Source organism: Urocampus carinirostris, chromosome 19 (genome assembly GCF_059441175.1).
Source record: "Urocampus carinirostris isolate Australia breed hairy pipefish chromosome 19, RoL_Ucar_1.0, whole genome shotgun sequence".
Classification (NCBI taxonomy): domain Eukaryota; kingdom Metazoa; phylum Chordata; class Actinopteri; order Syngnathiformes; family Syngnathidae; genus Urocampus; species Urocampus carinirostris.
This window is the reverse complement of record NC_142367.1, coordinates 27836149-27857981: the sequence shown is the minus strand read 5'-3', so window position 1 is coordinate 27857981 and position 21833 is coordinate 27836149. Positions and strand designations below refer to the sequence as shown.

At 43.5% G+C, this 21833-nt stretch overlaps 1 protein-coding gene across 2 annotated transcripts in view; it reads left to right on the top strand.

The window, feature by feature from the left end:
- Positions 1-21610, top strand: part of LOC148347900 (uncharacterized) — a 38051-nt gene extending 16441 nt beyond the window's left edge. Inside the window, exons 8-16 of one of the 2 annotated variants that reach the window (XM_088324077.1) lie at positions 2060-2170; positions 6375-6536; positions 10554-10784; positions 12076-12126; positions 13502-13756; positions 15144-15488; positions 16263-16526; positions 17400-17678; positions 21390-21610. In XM_088324077.1, the coding sequence (XP_088180203.1) occupies positions 2060-2170; positions 6375-6536; positions 10554-10784; positions 12076-12126; positions 13502-13756; positions 15144-15488; positions 16263-16526; positions 17400-17678; positions 21390-21418 (1727 nt within the window). In that variant the 3' untranslated portion in view covers positions 21419-21610. Of the gene's footprint in view, positions 1-2059; positions 2171-6374; positions 6537-10478; positions 10785-12075; positions 12127-13501; positions 13757-15143; positions 15489-16262; positions 16527-17399; positions 17679-21389 lie in introns of both variants that reach the window. The other variant, XM_088324076.1, reaches the window with a different exon arrangement.
- The last annotated feature ends 223 nt before the right edge of the window (positions 21611-21833 follow it).

Here is a 21833-nt window from a genome sequence, read left to right as displayed (position 1 = left end):
TTGGCGCAAAAGGAGCCGGCACAGGTGCCCCGCATCAGTAATCATGACAGGATTACAAAGGAACGCAAGTAACGAGTACTGTTACGCAATATGAATAACATTTTTCCAGTTGTTACTATTCCGTATGTTACTACGTTACTCGGCTGCTTTCGAATTGCAGGATCATAATTAATTATAGTGTCCTTTGATTAAGTACATTTGTTTCTCTTGCAGTAGCAAATGCATCCCTCTGTCACAGACCAGGAACAGAGACGGGACCCAATTGCGTTCGTTTTACTCAGTTTTTGTCATGATTACTGATTGAGAGCACCTGCGACTGTTTAATTGGCGCCAATAGCCTGGACACCTGATTGGCTGATGCTCTCTTTTTAAACTTCCAGCTTCCAAGAGGAAGCCGTCAGATCGTTATGCAAACTGTTGCCACCGGCTCAGTAAGCCTTTTCGTCCGACTCTGTTCCTGCCCTGCTTTTCTCTGCCTGATCTTCGTTGCCAAGCCGTTTCCGGACCTGACTTTGCCCCGTTCTGCCTGCCTCCTTTTACTGACCTCGTTTCCGAACTTGACAACGCCTTTGCTCTCCAGTCCCGGCCAACGACTTGTAATTCCCGCCTGTCTCCGATCCTCCTTGCTAGACATGGAAGTGCCACTTCCTCATCGCCCGCTCCCCTTATCCGTCAGTCATCGGATCGTGGAAGCAAGCCCTGCTGTCCCTCTTTATTAATAAAAACGGAGAAAACGAGCGCTATTGGGTCCCGTGTCCGTTTCTGGTCTGTGACAGTAGACCAGAAGGAGAACAGGACTTGCATCCACAATTAGATGATCGTCGGTCACGGGTAGCAGATAGCAGGAACGCAGAAGTGGCACTTCCTTGTCGAGCGAGGGTAGTCGTTGACAGTGAGAAAAACAGGTCCATGGTCGGAGCTGTCACAGACCAAAAACGGACACAGGACCCAATTTATTACTAAAGAGGGAGAGGAGGGCTTGCTTCCACGATCCAATGGGTGACGGACATGAGGAGCGGGCGATGCGGAAGTGGCACATCGGGTCGGAAACAGGCGGGATTTACAAGTCGTTGCCCAGGACTGGAGAGCAAAGGTGGTGTCAAGTTCGGAAACGAGGTCGGTAACAGGAGGCAGGCAGGTAACAGGGCAAAACAGGTCGGGTAACAGGCAGGCAGAACGGGGCAAAGTCAGGTCCGGAAACAGGTTGGCAACGAAGATCAGGCAGAGAAAAGCAGAGTCGGACGAAAAGGCTTACTGAGCTGGTGGCAACAGTTCGCATAACGATCTGACGGCTTCCTCTTGGAAGCCAGGGGTTTAAAAAGAGAGCTTCAGCCCATCAGCTGTCCAGACTGTTGGCGCCAATTAAACAGGCGCAGGTGCTCTCAATCGGTAATCATGACAGTAGCGGAGGAGCAAAAACATAAACGGGTCTAGAAAAGAGGTCCGCAACAGGTATCAGACAGAAAACAAGGCAGGATAGTGTCAAAGAGTCACAAAAGCTTGCCTAGCTGGGAGCATAGGTTCGCAGACGATCTGACGGGTTCTTTCAGGAAGACGGGAGTTTAAAAAGAGTCCAAGAGCCAATCAGGGTCCGTGGCTGCCCGCATCAGTAACCATGACACCCTCGACCCAATACAAAACGACTACTATTGTTCGTCGGTGCCTTTTGTCGGTAAATAAAACACCTGCTCTTTACTTCTGGTCGTAGGAAGTGTGTCAGACCCTCGCAAGCGTTTTTTCGTCATTTAACAAGAAAAAAATAATAACAAAGAGACTTTGACGCGTAACCTGAATTACCCTCTCAAGTTCCGGATCCCGTGCTTCGATTGTTCACCGCTTCGGTTAGTTTGTACAACCCGGAATGAGGTGACTTTTGCTAAAACAACAGGTGCCTCACAATCATCGCCGATAATCTTTCGTCTAAAGCGCTTTCATCGCGACTCATCAGATGTGAACATTGGGCGGGTAGTATCAACACATCAGCTTTCATTTGTTTGTCAGTTGAAACCAGAAGCCCTGGTAGAATTTCATTTTTTCATATTTCTTGTTTTTTCTGCAGATAAAGCGCCAGTGCTCACTAAATCCGCCAAGGCATCCGTGGCCATGATGTGTATCTCCCTCGTGCTGGTCTTCCTCTTGTGTTTTGGTTTCTCTTGGCGACGAAGAGACGGTGAGGAAACCACCGTGTATATATATATATATATATATATATATATATATATATATATATATAAATGAACGAATGAATGAAAACTTTATTCGAACATTAAAATAAAAAACTGAACAAAAACAATAACTCAACAACAAACAAAAACAATCCCTCAACAACAAAATAAAGTTACAAAATATGTTCGAAAAGGGGCAGTAAGAAGCAACTGCATATATTCCCTACCCCTTCATCTTCCCTATTAAATACACCAGTGATATAACAACAATAGTAATAATATTAATAATAACAGTTATGATATAACAATAGCAACAATATCACAAAGTTATCCATAGTTCTAGACGCACTATTCCCAATCTCTCATATCACCCATTTTCTTCATCTCTGTATTCTGCCAGTCATGTTTTTTTGTATTTAAATTTGAACAAGTGAATAGTTGGACATTAATCTCGTCTTGTAAATTGTTCCAAAGTTTGACTCCGCACACAGACACACACATACTTTTCCTGGTGGTTCTCACCTTTGGGATCATTAATTCACTACAGACCCTTAAGTTATAAATTCCCTCTTTCCGAATGAAAAATTTACGGATGTTTTTGTTGACTTTAAATAGCATTTAATGTGAAAAATGTTACTAAATCTGTCAAGAGAACCGGACCAGAACGGAGGCAGGAGGCAGGGAGGGAAAACTCATTTGCGTTAACGATCCGTACTTTTATTTAGCAAAATAAAAGTCGTCCAACACTTATGGGACAAAACGAAACAAGGCTTACAGACAATCAGAAACTTAGACTAGGAATACTAACAAAACAGGCTTTTACTCAAAACATGCAAACACAGGTTTCCTCCGACTCAAACAAAACAGGACGGAGCAAAACAGAACAGAAAATGCAGACAGAAAATGCAATGAGCCAGCCACCGCAAAACCCAAAACCCCCCTTAAGAAGCAAACGCGCAAATTTGGCGATTTGCTTCAGTTGGTGCCCAGGGGGCGGGGCCAGCCGGCCGCCACGGCGACCATGCTGGACAAAATCACCCCATTTTAATCATTTGGACTATATATATTCAGGATGTCCAAAATAAGTGAAGACCATACACATGGAAAAGTCCAACAAAAGAAGAAATATAACAGGAAGCAGTTTAAAGAGGTCTAGAAAAGTCTTTGTGGCAATCATGAGAGCATGGACTAAACTTGGAATCCAACATTGTTTCGTGATGCGAATTATTTTTCGTGGGGGTTTGTCAATGGACGTGGTCTTCCGGAATGCTTCTTATGGATGTCCCATCACCTGGGTCATTATCATCGTCCCACACAGTTGCTAACAAGCTTAAATTTTGCATCACTGGAGAAGAGGAACCTCCAGAACTTGCAGGACTTGCGGCTCTTGAGGACAGGGTTGTCCACCATTCAGCTTCAAACTTATCTGTAATTTGAGTAACGGTAACCCATGTTAGTGGTTCTTTGTTAAACTCCCTCCTAAACTCTCTTTGTACTTCTACTCCATTTTCATACAGTGGCATTGTAAAATACATTTTCTATCTTCAAAACATACCTGTCGAATTCCGCCAATTGCTTCACTTATTCTCCTTATTAAGTCACAACAAAGCTTACAAACCCACAGCAAGATAGACCATCTAATCTAAATTGATATATCTATCTAAATCTATCCATACTACTTTTTAAGTAACAAGTCGTGCGTGTGTGTGACTTATAGGCTCCGAAACGGCTGTACCGATTTTTGTGACAATTCACACAGTTGTACTTTAGGCTTCCACAAGTGTCTCTAGCTAGGTTTCGTGCCAAGACACCCCCAATGAATACCAACAACTTAATAAACATCTGTTTGATCCGCTTTGGTGGGGTCTCTAAAAGCCTCTAGTGGCCTAACTGGGTACTGCAGCTCTTGACCTCCAACCACTCCAAGCAGCCCAATCCAATCTATCGGACCATGTTTTCTTGTGTATAATTAGTGTTCCTGTGGGTTTGTGAAAAGTCTTAAAAGGTATTGAATTCATGATTCTAAAAATAAGGCCTTAATTGGCATTAAAATGTCTTGAATCCAATTTTCAAAAGTCTTAAAAATGGGAATACAGGAATAAGATTCATATTAGGAAGATTTAGTTGTTGACTCGGTCTTAAATTTGATTTGAAAAAGTCTTTAAAAGTCTTCGTTTGACCTTGCCTTAAGCTTTAGGAACCCTGAAAATAAAAACAAAGATCATTTTTGTACAAATTTATTCAATCCATAGGTTCTTTCTTAGTGTTTTTCACACATGCAGTCAATTTAGTGTTGCTTATTATATATAACAGCGAGTGCAATAACTTTCATCTTCATTCGCAAAATACGATGACCTTATCATCTGCTACCAGTAAACAAGATGATCCGGATTAGAGCCGAAAAGGGCGAGATGAGATGGGTCCTTTTAAAACATAATTCCCCCGTACTCAGTTTTTTATTCGGCATACGCAATTTGAAATGATGAAAAACGTATCAGATAGATAGATAGATACTTTATTCATCCCCGTAGGGAAATTCACACTTCCAGCAGTATCCTTTTGTTGTTTATGAACAGGATGGCCTCGGGGTGCTGTGTTGTAGTTTAGCCACAGCGGAGTGGATGACGTCACACGCTAGGCCAAAAGTTGGACGTCCCTGCAGCCGATGGAAATCTTTGTGCCCAGGGTTACACCGCCTTGTGTTCACGTAGATAGCGAGTCCGCCTCCTCTCCGCTTTCTGCAGGCTTTCGTGTATCTGTCTGCCCTTACAGCGCTGAAGCCGGGTAGCTCCAGTTAGCGTTAGCGTCCGGGATGCTAGACGTGAGCCACGTTTCTGTAAAACGCAGCAAACGGCACTCCCTGTACGCTTTGATTTTTTTCACCAGCACAGCCAAGTCTGTCGGTCTTATTTGGTAGAGAGTTCACCATGATTACAGACGGTACCGAAGACTTATAGCGGCGCTAGCTGCTTAGCCTTCACCTTAGTTCTGACTCTGTATCCACGATAAGGCCCCCTCATCACGCCGGCACGGATGAACGCATTTTTGTGCGTTAAAACTCATAACGATAGCATAGAAAGTCATCCAAAGTGTAGTTGTCAAATGGGATGAAAAACACGGAAGATAGAAGCAAACACTAAAAACAATAAATCACAAAAAGAGCGAAATAACACGGAGCTGCTGGAAAGGCTGCCGCTCTGATGATACAGGGAAAACCTGGAAGATGACACGTATGTCAAAATATAGTCCGGCTGCCATCACTCGGTTCAATGTCTTCAGTCTGTATATAATGTTAAAATGTGTACACATGTTTGGGGACACCCTATATCAGGGGTAGGGAAGCTATGGCTCGGGAGCCATATACGGCTCTTTTCATGAGTACATATGGCTCTGAAATAAAATGTAACTATTGCACATCTCAATGTGGCGTTCCAAATTCAAGTGATTTCATCCTGATTAATGTAGAAGTTTGATAAGAAACCATTTAAAGTGATAAATAAAAATGCTGGCAAAGGACTTTGATTGGGTGAGCAGTCTCTCTCGCTAAGTGGAGTAAATATGACGATATGCTTATTGTTTGCAGTCATTTGTGACATTTTTACAAAAGAACTTTGCATGCACATTGTTTCGAAGGACAAATTTCATGAAAAAAAATGGCCTCAACAACCTCAAGGTGGAAATGGCATTTTGACATTGATTCGGGACACAGGATTTGGCATTATTTTCCTTTTCATACATTTGATGAAATAATCAAATGACACACAGTGAAATCAAATGTGCTGAAGAATTAGCTTTTGTCTAGAGAGCCTGTTTGGCAGTTTTTTCAATTTTGTCTGAATATATATGATGTGGCTCTCTCAATTTCTTTTTGAAACCCGTTTTGCTTTTATGGCTCCTTGGCTCAAAAAGGTTCCTGACCCCTGCTCTATATCCTGAAAGGGGGATGCTACATGTGCGGTCCCTTCTCAAGGTTTCTTCATTTTCCTCATGTTGAGGTTTTTGAGTTTTTCCTTGCCCTCATGTTGGTTCCAGATCAGGGGATGATGTCATAATAGTCTGAAAAATAGTCTGTGTAACAACCTGTACAGCCCTTTGAGACTCTTTGTAATTAAGGGCCAAACAAATAAAAATGACTTGACTTGACTATGAATTATGTATACATGACTTTTATTTTCCATTGAAGTCCCCAAAACGTTTTTCTCTCATCAGAGAAGCAGAAGTCTTTGACAGTATCAGGCATCATCCTCCCTCCTCACATCGTGGTGGGTCAAAAAGGCCGCGTTAGCGTGAGTATCGAAGGCCGGAGGGTGGACCGGGTCCAGACCGCCTGGTTCCTCAACGACACCCCCATCCAAGACACCTCCCTCACAGGTACACCACTTTTGCGCGTTGATATCGCGTCATTGCAAAACAGGGTTGGGTAGGGTTACTTTAACTGGATGACTTTCAATGACTTTTGGATGACTCCAATACTAAATATGCTAAGAAAAGACAAAAGAAAGTCAATAGGGATAAAATGATGACTCACAACATGCGGTAAGCTTTCTCTCCTGGCTTTGAAACGAACATCAAATGTCACAAAAACAAAATGAAGATCAATCCAAACAGCTTGCCGACATCATTTTTGCCGTTCCGTGTATTCCGTTACTCCCCAAGCCTGCACAAAAGTTAGTAATTTTATTCCTATTGACTTTCTTTTGTTTTTTATTAGCATATTTGCTATTGGAGTCATCCAAAAGTCATTGAAAGTAATCACGTTAAAGTAACCCTACCCAACCCTGGTAACAATGACAATAAAGGCATATTCTATTCTATCTATGTAGGCTGCTTTTCAACCAAAAACGAGTGCTAAATGCACAAGGAAGAATACAAACTAGGGAGACTCAAAGTGACCAAAACATAACCAAATGTTACCCCCAATTTTTTTGCCTGTTTTTTCACGATCACACTGGATTTCTTCTGGGGAAAAAATGTAAACTTGGCTATAAACAAGGTGTACGAACCCTGGAATTTGTTACTAAGTAATCTAGGTGGTAAATGAAGTACTTTTTAAATGAACTACCTACAAACTAAGTATTTTGTTTCCAGTTTTTGCGCCCAACACTGTTCACCAACCAGGGTTGGGTAGGGTTACTTTAACTGGATTACTTTCAATGACTTTTGGATGACTCCAATACCAAATCTGCTAATAAAAGACAAAAGAAACTTAATAGGAATAAAATGATGACTCACAAGACGTGGTAAGCTTTCTCTCCTGGCTTTGATATCTTTGATCTCCGGCAAAACGAACATAAAATGCCACAGAAACAATATGAAAATCAATCCAAACAGCTTGTCGACATCATTTTTGCCGTTCTGTGTATTCCAAGCCTGCACAAAATGGAGTCATTTTATTCATATTTAGTTTCTTTTGTCTTTTATGAGCATATTTGGTATTGGGGTAATCCAAAAGTCATTGAAAGTAATCCAGTTCAAGTAACCCTACCCAACCCTGATTGCAAAACAGTATGTTATCGTCCCATGAAACGCTTCAAGAATATTCGTCAGCCCGTTTGTATTCCCTTCTGGGGTTTCGCAAGAGTTTCAAACTATTGTTTTGTGCGAAGCCACACAATTAGTCATCCGTTCGGACAAATGTTTTCTAAAATCAACAAAATACCTCGATGACTGACACGATTGTTTAACTGCGTAGTTGCTAATCAAAATAAAAAGCCTCGACTGGTAAGACAAGTTCTCAAACTAGCGTACCTGGTTGTCTAAGAGTTGGACCTCTCGCAGGGTCAGTCCAGGTCCTTGAAATCCTTAAACGTTATTTAATTTTGTGTTTTTAGGGATTGATAGGTGCTTGAATTTTGGATGAGGTGCTCGTAAATGCTTGAAAATGTCATCTGTTTTGGAAAAAAGTGCCGACCCTGATTTCTGGGAGCTTTACTCTGGTTTTGCAGTTCTTTTATCTCGTGATGAACGGTAGCTGGCATTAGTTTGTATGACATTGTCTTATAAAGCCTCATCGCCCCCTACGGCTTGCCCCCATGAGGACAGGTGAATAATACACCTAAACAGAGCACCATAAAATGTGTATTAGTGCAAGTATTCCGTGTCAATTATGACTATTTATCATTGGCCAATCAAAAAATGTCCTGAGTACTAATTTAATTCATCCCAGTTGTTGGGAATTAATGATCAAAATGTAGCGTTTACCAAATTGTTCAAATGAGTTATCTGACTCCATTAACCAAACAACCTACATTCATCCAACAATTTATGCGCGCTCGTTTCTTGAGAGAAAAATGATCAGGAAAGCCGACATTTTCAAGTGTATTTCATCGGAGACGACTGAAGAAGTAGTGACGTTGGCGTCCGTGGGAATTCTTCTTCTCGAGTCCTTTGGCTTTCTCTTATTGGCCCACGTCTCCCTGCAAGGTGGTGTGCTGGCTCCTCCCATGGGCGTGCCAAGGAATTGTTTCCCTAGACAAAATATTATGCATTTCGAACAGCCTGCCCTGACCTTTGTTAGGGAAAAAAACTATATTAAAAATGTAAGGTTTACCAAATTGTTGGAATGAGTTATTTGACTCCATTAACCAAACACAAACTTTATTCTCCTAACAATGCATGCTCGTTTCTTAATGGGAAAATGAAAAAAGACCGCCGGCATTTCCACACGGGGGCAGATTTATTTTCTTAAAGTATTTAACTAAGTGAATTCCATCCAATTAGCCGAATTATTGTCGAATTACTCTAATTAGTCTTCGTCGAGCCTCCCTCTCATGATCTCCTATCTCTCGTCTCTCTCTTTCTTCTTCCGTCTTCTGTCTTTTCACACGTCGGGGTGTCGGCCACCGCCCATGGGTGGGCCAGGAACTCCCCACGTGGTTGACTCCTCACGTGGCTTCCACCTAGTCGCCACCTCGTCTGGACCATTCAAAACATTCCCGCGCGCTTCCACGTCATCAGGACTCCAAACATGGCCTACTACCTGCGTCAAAAACTTATCAACAGAACTAAACAAAACATTCGCATTCGGGACGGCGCGACCCCACCTTAAGCCTCCTCTGTGAAAAATCTTGCATTCAATAACTGTAATTTGTAATTTGAGTCAAATAAATAAAATATAAAAATCCTTCACCTTGCACATTGAACAAAAGCCCACTCATTGAAAACTCTTCATTGCATTATGAGTCAATCGTATAAAATCCTTTATAGTCAAATGTATAAAATCCTTTACAGTATACTGAATCTAGCAGATAGTATTGCTCACTCATTCCTATTGGCATATACAGTGGAACCTCGGTTTTCGACCATAATCCGCTCCAGAACCCCGTCCGAAAACCGATTCGTTCGATCACCAAAATCGTTTTTCCCATTAAAAGTAATGTAAAATCGTTTTAACCCTGAATGATTACCATGAACGTAAACATGAAGCTAACACAGGCTAATCGTACGTTCCGTACGAAAGATTACGCCAACATGAACGTGTAAAAATAAATAATAGGATTATGAATAGGATTTCTTACCTTTGTGGTGGACGGTGGGGAGAGAAAAATCCTCAAAAGTTTTTCAACCTCTTCCAAAACTTGCGGCAGTTGCTCGCTTGTAGCGCTAACTTCCTTAGCCGCATCACTCCATTTCGCAGCCTCCTTATTCTTTACTATCGTACTGATAGTAGATTTAGCCACGCTGTATTCACTAGCAAGATCGGAAATCCGTACACCTTTCATACCAGCTCAGTAGCCTAGATGGTAAGGCGCCCGCTTTGAGACTGGGACGTTCGGGTTCGCGCCCCGGCCGAGTCATTCCTAAGACTTAAAAAGTGGTCGGCGGCGCCCTCTGTTGGCTGCGGCTGCATCGGCTCGCTACAACGGGTCAGGTGCAATCGACATTTCGTTCTGTGTACATTGTTACACAGAATGACAATACAAGGAAATTATTATTATTATTATTATTATTATTATTATATTTAGCTATTATGTCTTTCTTAAAGGCAATAGTTGGACGAACAACTTGTTTTTTTTTCACCCGTCCCGCTTGCACCGACCTTCTTCGGGGGCATAATTAGGGGCTAAAACACCCGTACGCCGCTCAGCATGGCACCCTACCGGCGTTCGAACTCCGATTCTTTTGACCGAACAGCGAAGCAAGAATTTCTCGACATTTTTGTCCGAACTGAGACGCGTTCGAAAACCCAGGTTCCACTGTATACCCCCCAACTTTTGGACACATTTTCCTTCCCTTTTGTATTGCTGTTATTGACATTCCGTGTGCTCTCTCGCTATTCACCTTCATCCCGCTAACAAAAATGTCCGGACACAGGAGCAAACTTTAACTGCCTGTATAACCCCCTAACCACCATCCATCTGCCCTACGGCCTAACTCTCACCTCCCCAGCGCCGGAGAAAGGACCTTTGCTTTCCCCTAGAGGAGAGATGGGTTACTACAAGTTGCATTGCCAGGGACCTCTGCACTCCACCGGAAGCGGAGTCCAGCAGCTGGTCTCCTCCCTCACCTTCATCCCGCAGATCTCCATCCACAAGGGGGCGGTCTTCAAATGCCAAGTGTCCTACGCCGGAAAAGACAAGATCGTGATGGAGAGGGCGTCGGAGAGGTTCACCGTTCTATGTGAGGAGTTTTATTTGCGTTTCGGATTCGTTTTGCCGTCCCGCTGATTCGGATTCCGATGCAGTTATGTCAGGGTTCGTACGGGTGCTTGAAATCATTGAAAACGCTCGAATTTTGGGTGAAGTGCTCAGAAATGCTCGGAATTGTTGCCAGGTCCTTGAAATCCTTAAACGTTATGGAACAAACGCTGTGAAAAGGTGAAGCAACTGGAAGCTGTTTTCACGGCGCTTTTTTACGAGACCCTGCGCGTCAAATGAAAATGCTACGAGGGCTGGAGGGTGAATTTATTAAAGACTGTTCAAAGAATGCCAGGCTAAATAATCTCAGGAAAACTCCGAGAAAAAGGTCCAACTTTTGTCACAAACTGTCTTAAAAAGGGGCGGACGCTGCTCCCCTGTGGCTTGCCATTGCATTTCTTTTATTTTCGTGATTAACGGCAGCTGGCATTAATTTGTATGGCATTGTCTTATGAAGCCTCGTCCTCCCCCTACTGGACAGGCGTATGCTCCACCTAAACAGGGAGCTATGAGTGTGATTTTGGACTTTTGCACTTTGTATTCGTTTTTCTGTCCCGTTGATTCGGATTCCAATGCAAATGCAGTTATGTCAGGGTTCGTACGGGTGCTTGAAATCATTGAAAACGCTCGAATTTTGGGTGAAGTGCTTGTAAATGCTCGGAATTGTCGCCATGTTTTCCAACAAGTCCTCTTTAATTAAAATTTTAATTGAAAACGCTTGAATTTTAAGGTTGTGTTTTCAAGGATCGAAAAGTGCTCGAATTTTGGGTGAAGTGCTCGTAAATGTTCGGAATTGTTGCTGTGTTTCGCAACAAGTCTGCTTAAAAACGACGCTGACGCTGCTCCCTGGTGGCCAGCCATTGTATTTCTTTTACTTTCGTGATTAACGGCAGCTGGGATTAATTTGTATGGCATTGTCCTATGAAGTGTCCCCCCCCCCTACTGGACAGGCGTATGCTCCACCTAAAGAGGGAGCTATGAATGTGATTTTGGACATTTGAGAAGTAAGGAATTATGGGCCATGCAAAAAATGAAGGTAGTGTTTCCTAGAGGTAAATTTGAATAGGAAGAGTGTCCTGCATCTGAAAATATAAACTACATATTACTGTTTTACCCATTTCTATTTTAAATGGAATTGGAGAAATTGGAAAATTGGCTTTGAAAGTCCTTTTAAAAGTGCTTAAATTTGGCCTTGAAAAATGTGTATGAACCCTGCGTTTATTCTCAAGGATATCCAATCAAAATGATTTCCTTTTTGTTTTTTGCCTTTTCAGCTGCACCAGAAGTTTCCGAAATTCAGCTCGCAGAGACACCGGACAACTCAGGTAATTGATCCCAGTGTCATGAGAATCAGCTGTGCTAGCTCCTTTGGCGCCAACTGCCTCGGACTCTGATTGGCTCCCTTTCACTATTTAAACCCCCGTCTTTCTGTCACCTGTTGTCGGTCCGTCTGCGAACCTCGGTTTACGCTAGGCAAGCTTTTCGACCCTGACTCACTCCTGTTTTGGCTCCCGTCTGTTACCCGGCTGCGACCCATTTTCTGATCTCAACCATGTTTTTAGCTCCCCTGTCCCGGCTACTGACCTGTTTTTCTCGCTCCCGACACCGCCACCGCTCGCCACGAAAGTACCAATTCCGCGTTCAGAGCGGCCTGCTCTGCGCGACCAGCGATCACCGGATCGTGTGTACTATCCTTTCCCTTCTTCCCAATTAAACTGAGAGAAACGTACGCAAGTGGGTCCTGTCTCTGTTCTGGTCCTGACACCTATGTTGTTCTGTTAAACGGACAAATCAAAATTGGAGCTGGGTTGATTTGAGCCCAAAAATCGAGTATATTTGTTGATAAACAATCTCCGAAATTTGGAAGACAAAATACAATTTAGTTCATTTTGTAAAAAACGACCTTGGCCATTTTGTTTAAGATAAAATATAAAGGTTTTGTATTTAAAACTTGCCTCCGTCAGGACCAGAACGGAGACAGGACCCACTTGTGTTACGTTTCTCTCAGTTTTATTGGAAGAAAGGAAAGGGTTGCACACAGGATCTGGTGATCGCTGGGCTTGGGAAGCAGGTTGCTCTGAACGCAGTGTCTGGAACGGAAAAAACGTGTCAGTAGCCGGGACAGGAGAGCAAAAACGTGGTCGGGATCGCCAACGAGTCGAAAGCCAGGAGAGGAGAGTAGACGTGGCATAAATAAAAAGCATTTTATGGACAAAATAAGGATTATAGCATTTCTATAAGACCTAACTCCATCGTTTGGAATTTTTATGACAGGATGAAAACAAAATTGGATAAGCCGGCATTGCCTTTCCCATGTTTTGCCGAAGTTTTCTAATTGAAGACTGCATTCCTGGTCAAGTGAAAATTGGAGTATTTTTTCACCGAAATCCCAAATAACTGCGTCTGCCTAATTTGCCAAGCCACTGTGGCTGTTTTTAAAGAATCATATCGACAAAAGGCACAGCCAGATTACTAAAAACACACATGGAACAAACACTGTGAAAAGGTGACGCAACGGGAAGCTGTTTTCACGGCACGGTAGCGCTTTTTTACGAAACCCTGCGCGTCAAATGAAAATGCTACAAAGGCGAGCTACGAGGGCTGGAGGGTGAATTCATTAAAGACTGTTCAAAGAATGCCAGGCTAAATCATTTCAGGAAAACTCTGTCTTAAATATCCTTTTTTGATCGTGTCTTCCAGATGTCATCAGCTTGACCGTACGAGCGTCCCATTTCCATCCGGACGTGATCACGTTTCGCTGGTTCTGTCAGGGAGGAGAGCTGAGCCCGGTGGCTTCGCAGGCCTCCACCTCCCCTCGTCCCGACTCCGAGGGCTTCTTCTCCGCCTCCAGTCAGTGCAAACTGCCCCGAACGGAACTGGAACAGGGGGGAACCCGGGTCTGGGTCAGCGTCCATCACATTGCCCTCAAACAGCCCGTCACCAGAGAAACCAGAGGTCCTTGAACCGCCCAAGAACCTTTAGGCATTTTAGGCTTCAAACTTAAGGCTATCAAACAGAAAATGTTTTCAAAGAAACATGTGAGACAAAATCGGAAACCGGAACCAAATTATTTTGACATTTTACCATATATTTACAAGGAAAAAACTGAAAAGTAGTCTTTGCAAAAACACCCTGATGACATCTGAATAGAATAGAATAGAATGTGTCTCTAGAAAACGTCTAGAGACACAACCCAAAAGTCTTGTGACTGTGATGGCATCAAAAGAGCTTGTAAGTATAAATTCTAAAGGGGCCGTTATTTTTGCAACAGTCACTTTTCATTTTTGTCACGTCCAGAACAAAGGGTAGACCCAATCGCGTAATGTTTACCACAAGTTTTATTGAAGGAAAGAGGAAGGGCTGCGCCCCACGATTCGGTGTTCGCTGGACGCGGGAAGCAAGACGTTCTCGCACTCGGATTGTGATCTGAACACGGAAGTGGATCTTCCGTGGCGAGCAATGGCGGTGTCAGGGACAGAAAAACGGAAAGTTGCCAGGACAGGAAATAAAAAACGTGGTCGGGGTCAGAAACGAGTCGTAAGCCAGGACGGAAGAGAAGACGTGGTCAGGATCAAAAATGGGTCAAAGCCGGGGGACAGACAAGAGCAAAAAACGGGACAGGTGGGAGTCAGGGTTGAAAAAGGCTTGCCTAGTGTGAACTGAGGTTCGCAGACGGACTGACAACAGGCGACTGACAGGACCGGGTTCAAATACTGACAGGGAGCCAATCAGAACCCGCGGCTGTTGGCCCCAAATGAGCAGGAACAGCTGAGTCACATCAGTAACACGGAAGTGGATCTTCCGTAGCGAGCGATGGCGGTGTCTGGGACAAAGCAACAGGTCGATAGCCGGGACAGGGAGAGCAAAAACGTGGTCGGGGTCGGAAACGAGCCAGGACAGGAGAGTAGACGTGGTCGGGATAAAAATGGGTCGTAAGCCAGGAGGGGGGAGAAGATGTGGTCTGGATCAAAACAGGTCGTAGCCGGAGACAAACAGGAGCAAAAATGGGAGAGGCGGGAGCCGGGGTCGAAAAAGACTTGCATTGTCTAACAGAGGTTCGCAGACGGACTGACAACAGGGGATTGACAGGACTGGGTTTAAATAGTGACAGGGAGCCAAATGAGTGATTCACATCGGTAATCATGACAATTTTTTTTATTTGCTGCAATATAAAACAGAGGATACGTTTGGTTCCTTTTCTCGATTGTGTTTTACAGGTTGTTGATCCTTAGAAACAATTTGGAGTTCTTTATTTCTAGGTTTGAAGCCTGACATATGGCCACCAAGGCAAAAGTTCTCTGATGGGAGCGCCGTAACCGTCATCCCGCTTTCCCGCTCGCAGGCTTCATCAAGCAGCCCTGCGTCTCCGACATCTCGTCCGACATCTCGGCGTCCGACCGGACGCTGACCCTGGGTTGCCGGATCACCGACTTCTACCCGGCCGACGTCAGCGTCACCTGGCTGAGAGTGAAAAGGGGCGAGCGAGACGACAGCGAGGACGAGGTGATGGACGGCGGCGAGCTTTGGGGCCCCGTGGAAATCCGGCCCCGGCTCTACAGGACGGCGGCCACTCTGAGGACCGCCGGCCGGCCCGAGAAAGGACGGCGAGGAGGGGGGATCAAGTGCAGGGTGGAGCACCTCTCCCTGCAGGAACCTATCGAAAGACTTTGGAGAAACGTCGACGTCGGTAAGCGCGAATAGTGACTTTTCCTTTCGGAGTTTGCCTTTATATAAGGAGGTTCGCCACGACTATTCGGCAACATAACGCGGGATTGCGAAACCGTTTCCAAAGCTTCTGTAAAGGACCTCGTTGTCGATCCTGTCGAAAGCGGGGGTTCCCGACGCGGTGCCCCTAGAGGACAGTTGATGCGTCTGCGTACCTGTTCTGAAAATAGCTCACCAGTGCTAGGTCGTTGTGATTTACTTGTAAACAATGTTCCCTGTCATTTTCCAGGGGTCTGAGCGTTGACACAAAGTCAGTGAGCAACACTTGAAACAACAGTGAGCAACGGCAATCCCAAGTGTGGCAACTAAATTATTATCCAACATGTCCAAAACTTGACATCACGTAACATTTTGCTGAGTTTCCGGCAATGCAAAATGATTTTTCTCTTTTGAATGAATTGACTCATGTACGATTGGTTGTACGGCCAACAAACGTCGTTTGTTCTTACAATTCTTTCACAAGATTCACATTTATTTTTATTTCCTGACGTATTTTGTCGCATACTATTAACATTTTTGGGGGATTATTGAGTCGGTTGCACGATACAGAACTCTACTTAATGACATTTTTAGTGGAAGTACAATGTTGGCAACAAGATTCACTTGATATCATTGGAAATGATTTGAATGCAACACAAGCTTTTTCTTCTTTTTCCCTGCAACTTAGAGGGAACACTGGTCACGGTCCCTTTAAATTTGTGTTTTTTGTTCCACCCCTCTTTGTTTTCCCTTCCAGCGGCTCCGAGCATCCCGCGGTCCATTTCGGTGTGTTGGAGCAGCGAAGGCGTGGGCGTCTTCTCTCTCCTCTTGAAGGGCGGCCATCCCAAGGCCAAGATGCAGTGGACGGCGGGCGGGGCCACCCTCTCGCCCCTCTCGTCCAATGAAACGGAAGAGATCGGGGACGACGGACAGAGGGAGCTGAAAAGCGTCTGCGCCCTGGAAAGGTCCACGCAAGCGCCCGGTCCCAGACAGAAAGCCGCCAAGAACCGTCCGGGAACAAGTAATCTCATTTTTGCAGACTCTCTGTAGTTTGTAGTCTTTCTCGTGCTTTTTAGCATTCTCTTTCGGACACAATACAGAGACATCTAGTGGTCCTATGAGACAACCTGTCCCTTCAGAGAAAAATGTTGCAGTTTGGTCACTTTGAGTCTTCGTAGATCTCCCTTGTGTTTTAAAGCACTTCCCTGTCTGGCGAGGAGGATCGGAAACAGGCAGAGTCGTTGGCCGGGACTGGAGATCAAAGGCGTGTCGAGTTCGTAAGCGAGGTCGGTAGCAGGAGGCAGGCAGGTAACGGGGCGAAACAGGTCAGGTAACAGGCAGGCAGAACGGGGCGTCGTCAGGTCCGGAAACAGATTGGCAACGAAGATCAGGCAGGAAAAAGCAGGGCAAAAACGGAGTCGGACGAAAAGGCTTACTGAGCTGAAAGCAACAGTTCGCATAACGATCTGACGGCTTCCTATTGGAAGCCGGGGGTTTAAAAAGAGACAGCCAATCAGCTGTCCGGGCTGTTGGCGCCCATTAAGCCGTCGCAGGTGCTCTCAATCGGCAATCGTGACACTACTTTACTTAGTAAATGGAGTCTCTTTGACATGACTCGTACCTACTTAACATAACTTGTCAAAAATGTTGGCTGCAAATCCCAAAATACTTGAAGGCTGCCAGTGTCGTCCCATCGCCGTCTTCTATCTTCATTCAAAGGGATAGGATTCCAAATCGGGCTTAGAACCTTGCCTACCACACAGGCATGAATCGCCATGGTAAAAAGCGGCGGTTCTCTCCTTCTGTTCGTTTCAACTCTGCCGCCATGCGCTCAAGTGCATCCCGCCGTCCGTCGTGGCTCTTTCATTTCTTATTTGCACGTTTCCGTTTCCAGAAAGGGAAGCTCTTACCGCGTACCCGGACGGGGAAGAGATCGCGTACGTCGACGAGAAGATCGACGGGGAAAACAACAACAACAACGAGGAAACCAAATCGACGGATACGGAGGCGGACAGCGAAGAGGAGGACGAAATAGAGCGGGACTCCGGAGCCTTATACATCAACCGGGTCCATTTGACCAAAGGAAACTCGGAAAGCGAGAGAGCTCGTCTGAGGGTGCTCGTGGAGATCACTCACCCTGCGCTGGAAATACCTGTTTACAGAAGCTGGACAGGTAAGAAACACCTCGAGGGGCAAACTTACCTCTAGATGACGTCCTAACCGACTGAGAGTATACGACTGTGACAAAATAACCACTAAAGCTTTATAAATTACACAGAATTACAGTTGAATGATTGCTCTCTCCCTGCGATTGGCTGGCAACCGGTTCAGGGTGTCCCCTGCCCATGTAGCGACCCTCTTTCATGCACGACACAAGGTTTCACAGTCACTCGGTTTATTGCCTTCATTCGGTAAACAATACAAAAATCAGGGGCATCTGTTCACGACTGCAATTATCTTCAGCGCATGCGAATTCACTGAAGCTACGGCAAGCAGACAACATACGAGCACATTAATAGTGAAACTTCAATAATAACAATGAACATAACTTTCCCACGTACCTGCATTCAGTAAACAAAACAATGCCAAAATCAGGGGCATCTGTTCACGACTGCAATTATCTAAAACATTAAAGATACAAAAAACGGGTCATCACTCAACAGGTCGCACCTCGTGGCGTATTTGCATCAAAACACGTTGCATCGTCGTTTCAAGCTGTATTACTTTACTTCTTATTTAGTGCTTTTTTTAATATACATCATTTAGCACAACTTATATATCTTTATATACAAAAATAATTTGCGAAAGCAGCTCCTATATCTAGCAAAATATGCATTTTTTATCCAACTGATATTGGGCACATCTTACCTTCAGCGCCATGCAAATTCGCTGAAGCTACGGCAAGCGCTGAAGCCCATAAAGTGCCAAACGAAAAAGACAATCGCAGACGCCCATGACTTAACAATTGAATGAGGTACCGGAATATTAACAGTAATACAACAAAAACACCGATTTTCTGAGAATTCAAAAAAACATTCAAAACAATCAAATTTCAACTCTGTTACACCCACTGCCCGAAGATGGCTGGGATGGGCTCCAGCGCCCTCGTGACCCTACTGAGGATAAGCGGTGCAGATAATGGATGGATGGATGATTCCTCTTTATTGTCGTATCCCAAAACGACTTAGGGCATCTCCTTTCAGTGTAGGAAAGGAATTGAAAGAGGGTCTGGCTAGCTACACATTAGAATCAGGTACTCTTAGGTTGAGCCAGGTCCCTGCGATGATTCAAATACAACCGTTTCGAGTGTAGAGGGCGCCCACGAATTGTAGCCCCGGGTCTTCCGTGCTGTAGATAACAGATCCGGGCTTGGTGAGATACAGGCTCGGCAGGGGTGGCTTAAGAGAGTCGCGTCGCCGTAGCAGTAGGTCGGACCTGAAACCTCTTCGGTGACATGAATATGATACAGAGCTAAACCCCAGAAGAAGGAACCGGACCACAATGGACGTTTGACTGAAATTTTCACTTCTTCTCCAAATCATGACGACAATAAAGTACATGGACTGTTTCTAGGGGGCCACCTGGTGCCCACGGGCCCCACTTTGGAAAGACCTGTATGAGAGCAATTGTGAAATCCCGGTTTTTAAGCACTAACTGTATCTTGATGATAACGAAAAGGCTAAAAATGATCTTCCATTGAAAGCCAACATTCATCATGTCGCATCAATGCCCCCTAGTGGCAGAAAATGACATTAATGACAATCTATTTTATTTTAAATTTGTTTTTTTTTTCGGGTAGAAATTCCATAGTACAATGTTTTTGTCGTATGTCTGTAGTATTTTCTAGCAGTACTATGGTTGTATTTCTGTCTTAATATTTCTCTTATTTCTCTTGTACGATGTCTGTAGTTTTTTATGATTATTATTGTAGTATTTCTGTTCAAGTATTTTGAAAGTATTTCCATAAAAATAATTGTTGTAGTATTTTATTGTATTTCTATATTAGTATATTGTATTTAATACGCATTTTTGTAATAATACTGTGGTTCTATTTTTCTATTATTTTTATGATGATATTTTTATGGTAGTATTCTTGTGTTATAGTATTACTGTAATAGTATTTTTGGACTATTTCCCTCAAAAAAAATTATTTGATAATAAAATGTCAGGACCCACTTGCGTAACGTTTACCACAAATTTTATTAAAAGAGAGAGGAAGGGCTACGCCTACCATCCGGTGTTCGATCTCGTACACGGATTGTGAACCGAACACGGAAGTGGATCTTCCGTAGCGAGCGACGGCGGTGTCAGGGGGCGGAAAACTGGTCGGTAGCCGGGACTGGGAGACAAGTTGTAAGCCAGAACAGGAGAGTAGACGTAGTCGGGATCAAAACGATTTGTAGCCGGAAACAACGAAACAGGCGGGGGTCAGGGTCAAAAAAGGCTTGCCTAGTATACACTGAGGTTAGCAGACAGACTGACAACAGGGGGTTGACAGGGACAGGGTTCAAATAGTGAGAGGGAGCCAATCAGAACCCGCCAAAGTTGGCGCCAAATGAGCGGGCACAAGTGATTCATATTAGTAATCATGACATAAAAAAAAGCTAAATTTTATCTTAAGGTCCCTGTTTTAAGCATTGCCATCGATATTTAGTTTTGTGGTATTTTTGTAGTATTAGACACAAAAAGGGACAATGGAGACAAAGTTGGCCCCCGAAGAGCAATTTTTTTTCATCAGTTGTACTTTATCGACGATTATATTTGAACCGTTTTGGTTCGACGGACGAAAAAGCCAAGGGGCCGCACGTGGGCCGCGGACCGTAGTCTGCCCACCCGTGGCCCGGGTTGCCATTCGATTGGGAAGCACTTTCTGTCAAATGATTGTATCCGTCAACAAAACCACTGCATTTATTTCCATTGTTTTTGTCATGAAAATGATTGTCAATATTTTAAAGGGACAGTGTGTATCATCGAATGCATCGTTCTTTTCAAAGAAAACAAGATTGATTTGAATCATAAGCCAAAAAAATGCACCAACTATCATATACATTTTTTGAAATACTTTTTGGTGAAGAAATGTGTATTTATTTGAAATAGGATGACATATTTGTCGGCCATCTTGCTGCTAAGGATGCTCCCCCAAAAATAAAAAAGTTGCTGGTTTATTCCTTCTTTCTCATCAATTTTCTTGTGTTTTCTTTTCATTTCTTTTTAACTTTCTCTTTCTGCCTTATTCTATGTCTCTTTTATTTTTTGCCTTCACTTTTTTCTTTTTTCTTCTTTGGTTTTAATTTTTTTTCCTTTCTATTTTTCTATTTTTAATCTTCTTTTTTTCTTTTATTTTCCATTTCGTTTTTTCTTACCGTTTTCCCTTGTTCTTTCTTTTTTCTTTTTTATAATCTGATTCTTTTTTCTATTTTTCATCTTCTTTTTTCTTTTATTTTCTATTTAATCTTTTCTTACTGTTTTCCCATTTCCTCCCTTTTTTTCTTTTATATAATCTGATTTTTTCTTTTTTTCCTTTTTTGCTTTTCCTGTTTCTTTCCCTTTTTTACAATATTATTATTTTAGTTTTCTTCATTTTTTTTCTGTATTCCTGCTTTTCCCCTTTTCCTTCTTTTTATCTTCTGTTTCTTTCTTTTGTCCTTTTTCTTTTCTGTTTTTCCTGTTTCTTTCTTTCTATATTTGTTTTCCTTGTTTTCCTTTCTTATTATTTTTCTTCTTTATTTCTCTCGTCCCCAAAAGGCCGGCACAAGATTCATTTTCGGTTTCACGACACAATACGGCGACTTCTAGCGGTGATATAGTGCACGCTGTCCCTTTAAGAAAGCTGCAAAACTCTGACAAATGTGAATTTTTGTCCGGACGCCATTTTGTCTTTCAGAGCCCAACGAGGAAACATCGTCCATGTGAAAATGGAGACGAGAAACGTTGGGATTCCATAGCTGGACTTCAACATTTGATACTTTTTTGTACCTTTCCTGAGAAAAGGTCCCGGAGTTGACTTCTCCTATTTATTACGTTTCAGTATTTTTCCGTTATTTACTCCCAAAAATCGTGTACAGGAATTTCAAATTGAGCAAATAAAATCTGACTTTGACTGGTTCCAGTCTTACGTGTGTTTTTATGGAGAAAGGGCTGTCGAACTCATTGTAACTCGGTGGCCCCGTGGTAGAGAAGCGTTTCTCACAGGGGCTGGAATAGAAAGGGGGAGAGAGAGAGAGAGAGAGAGAGAGAGAGAGCTGGAGAGAACAGATTAGAGCAAGTACAGAGAAAGAGAGAACAGATTAAAGCAAGTATAGAGAGAGAGAGAGAGAGAGAGAACAGA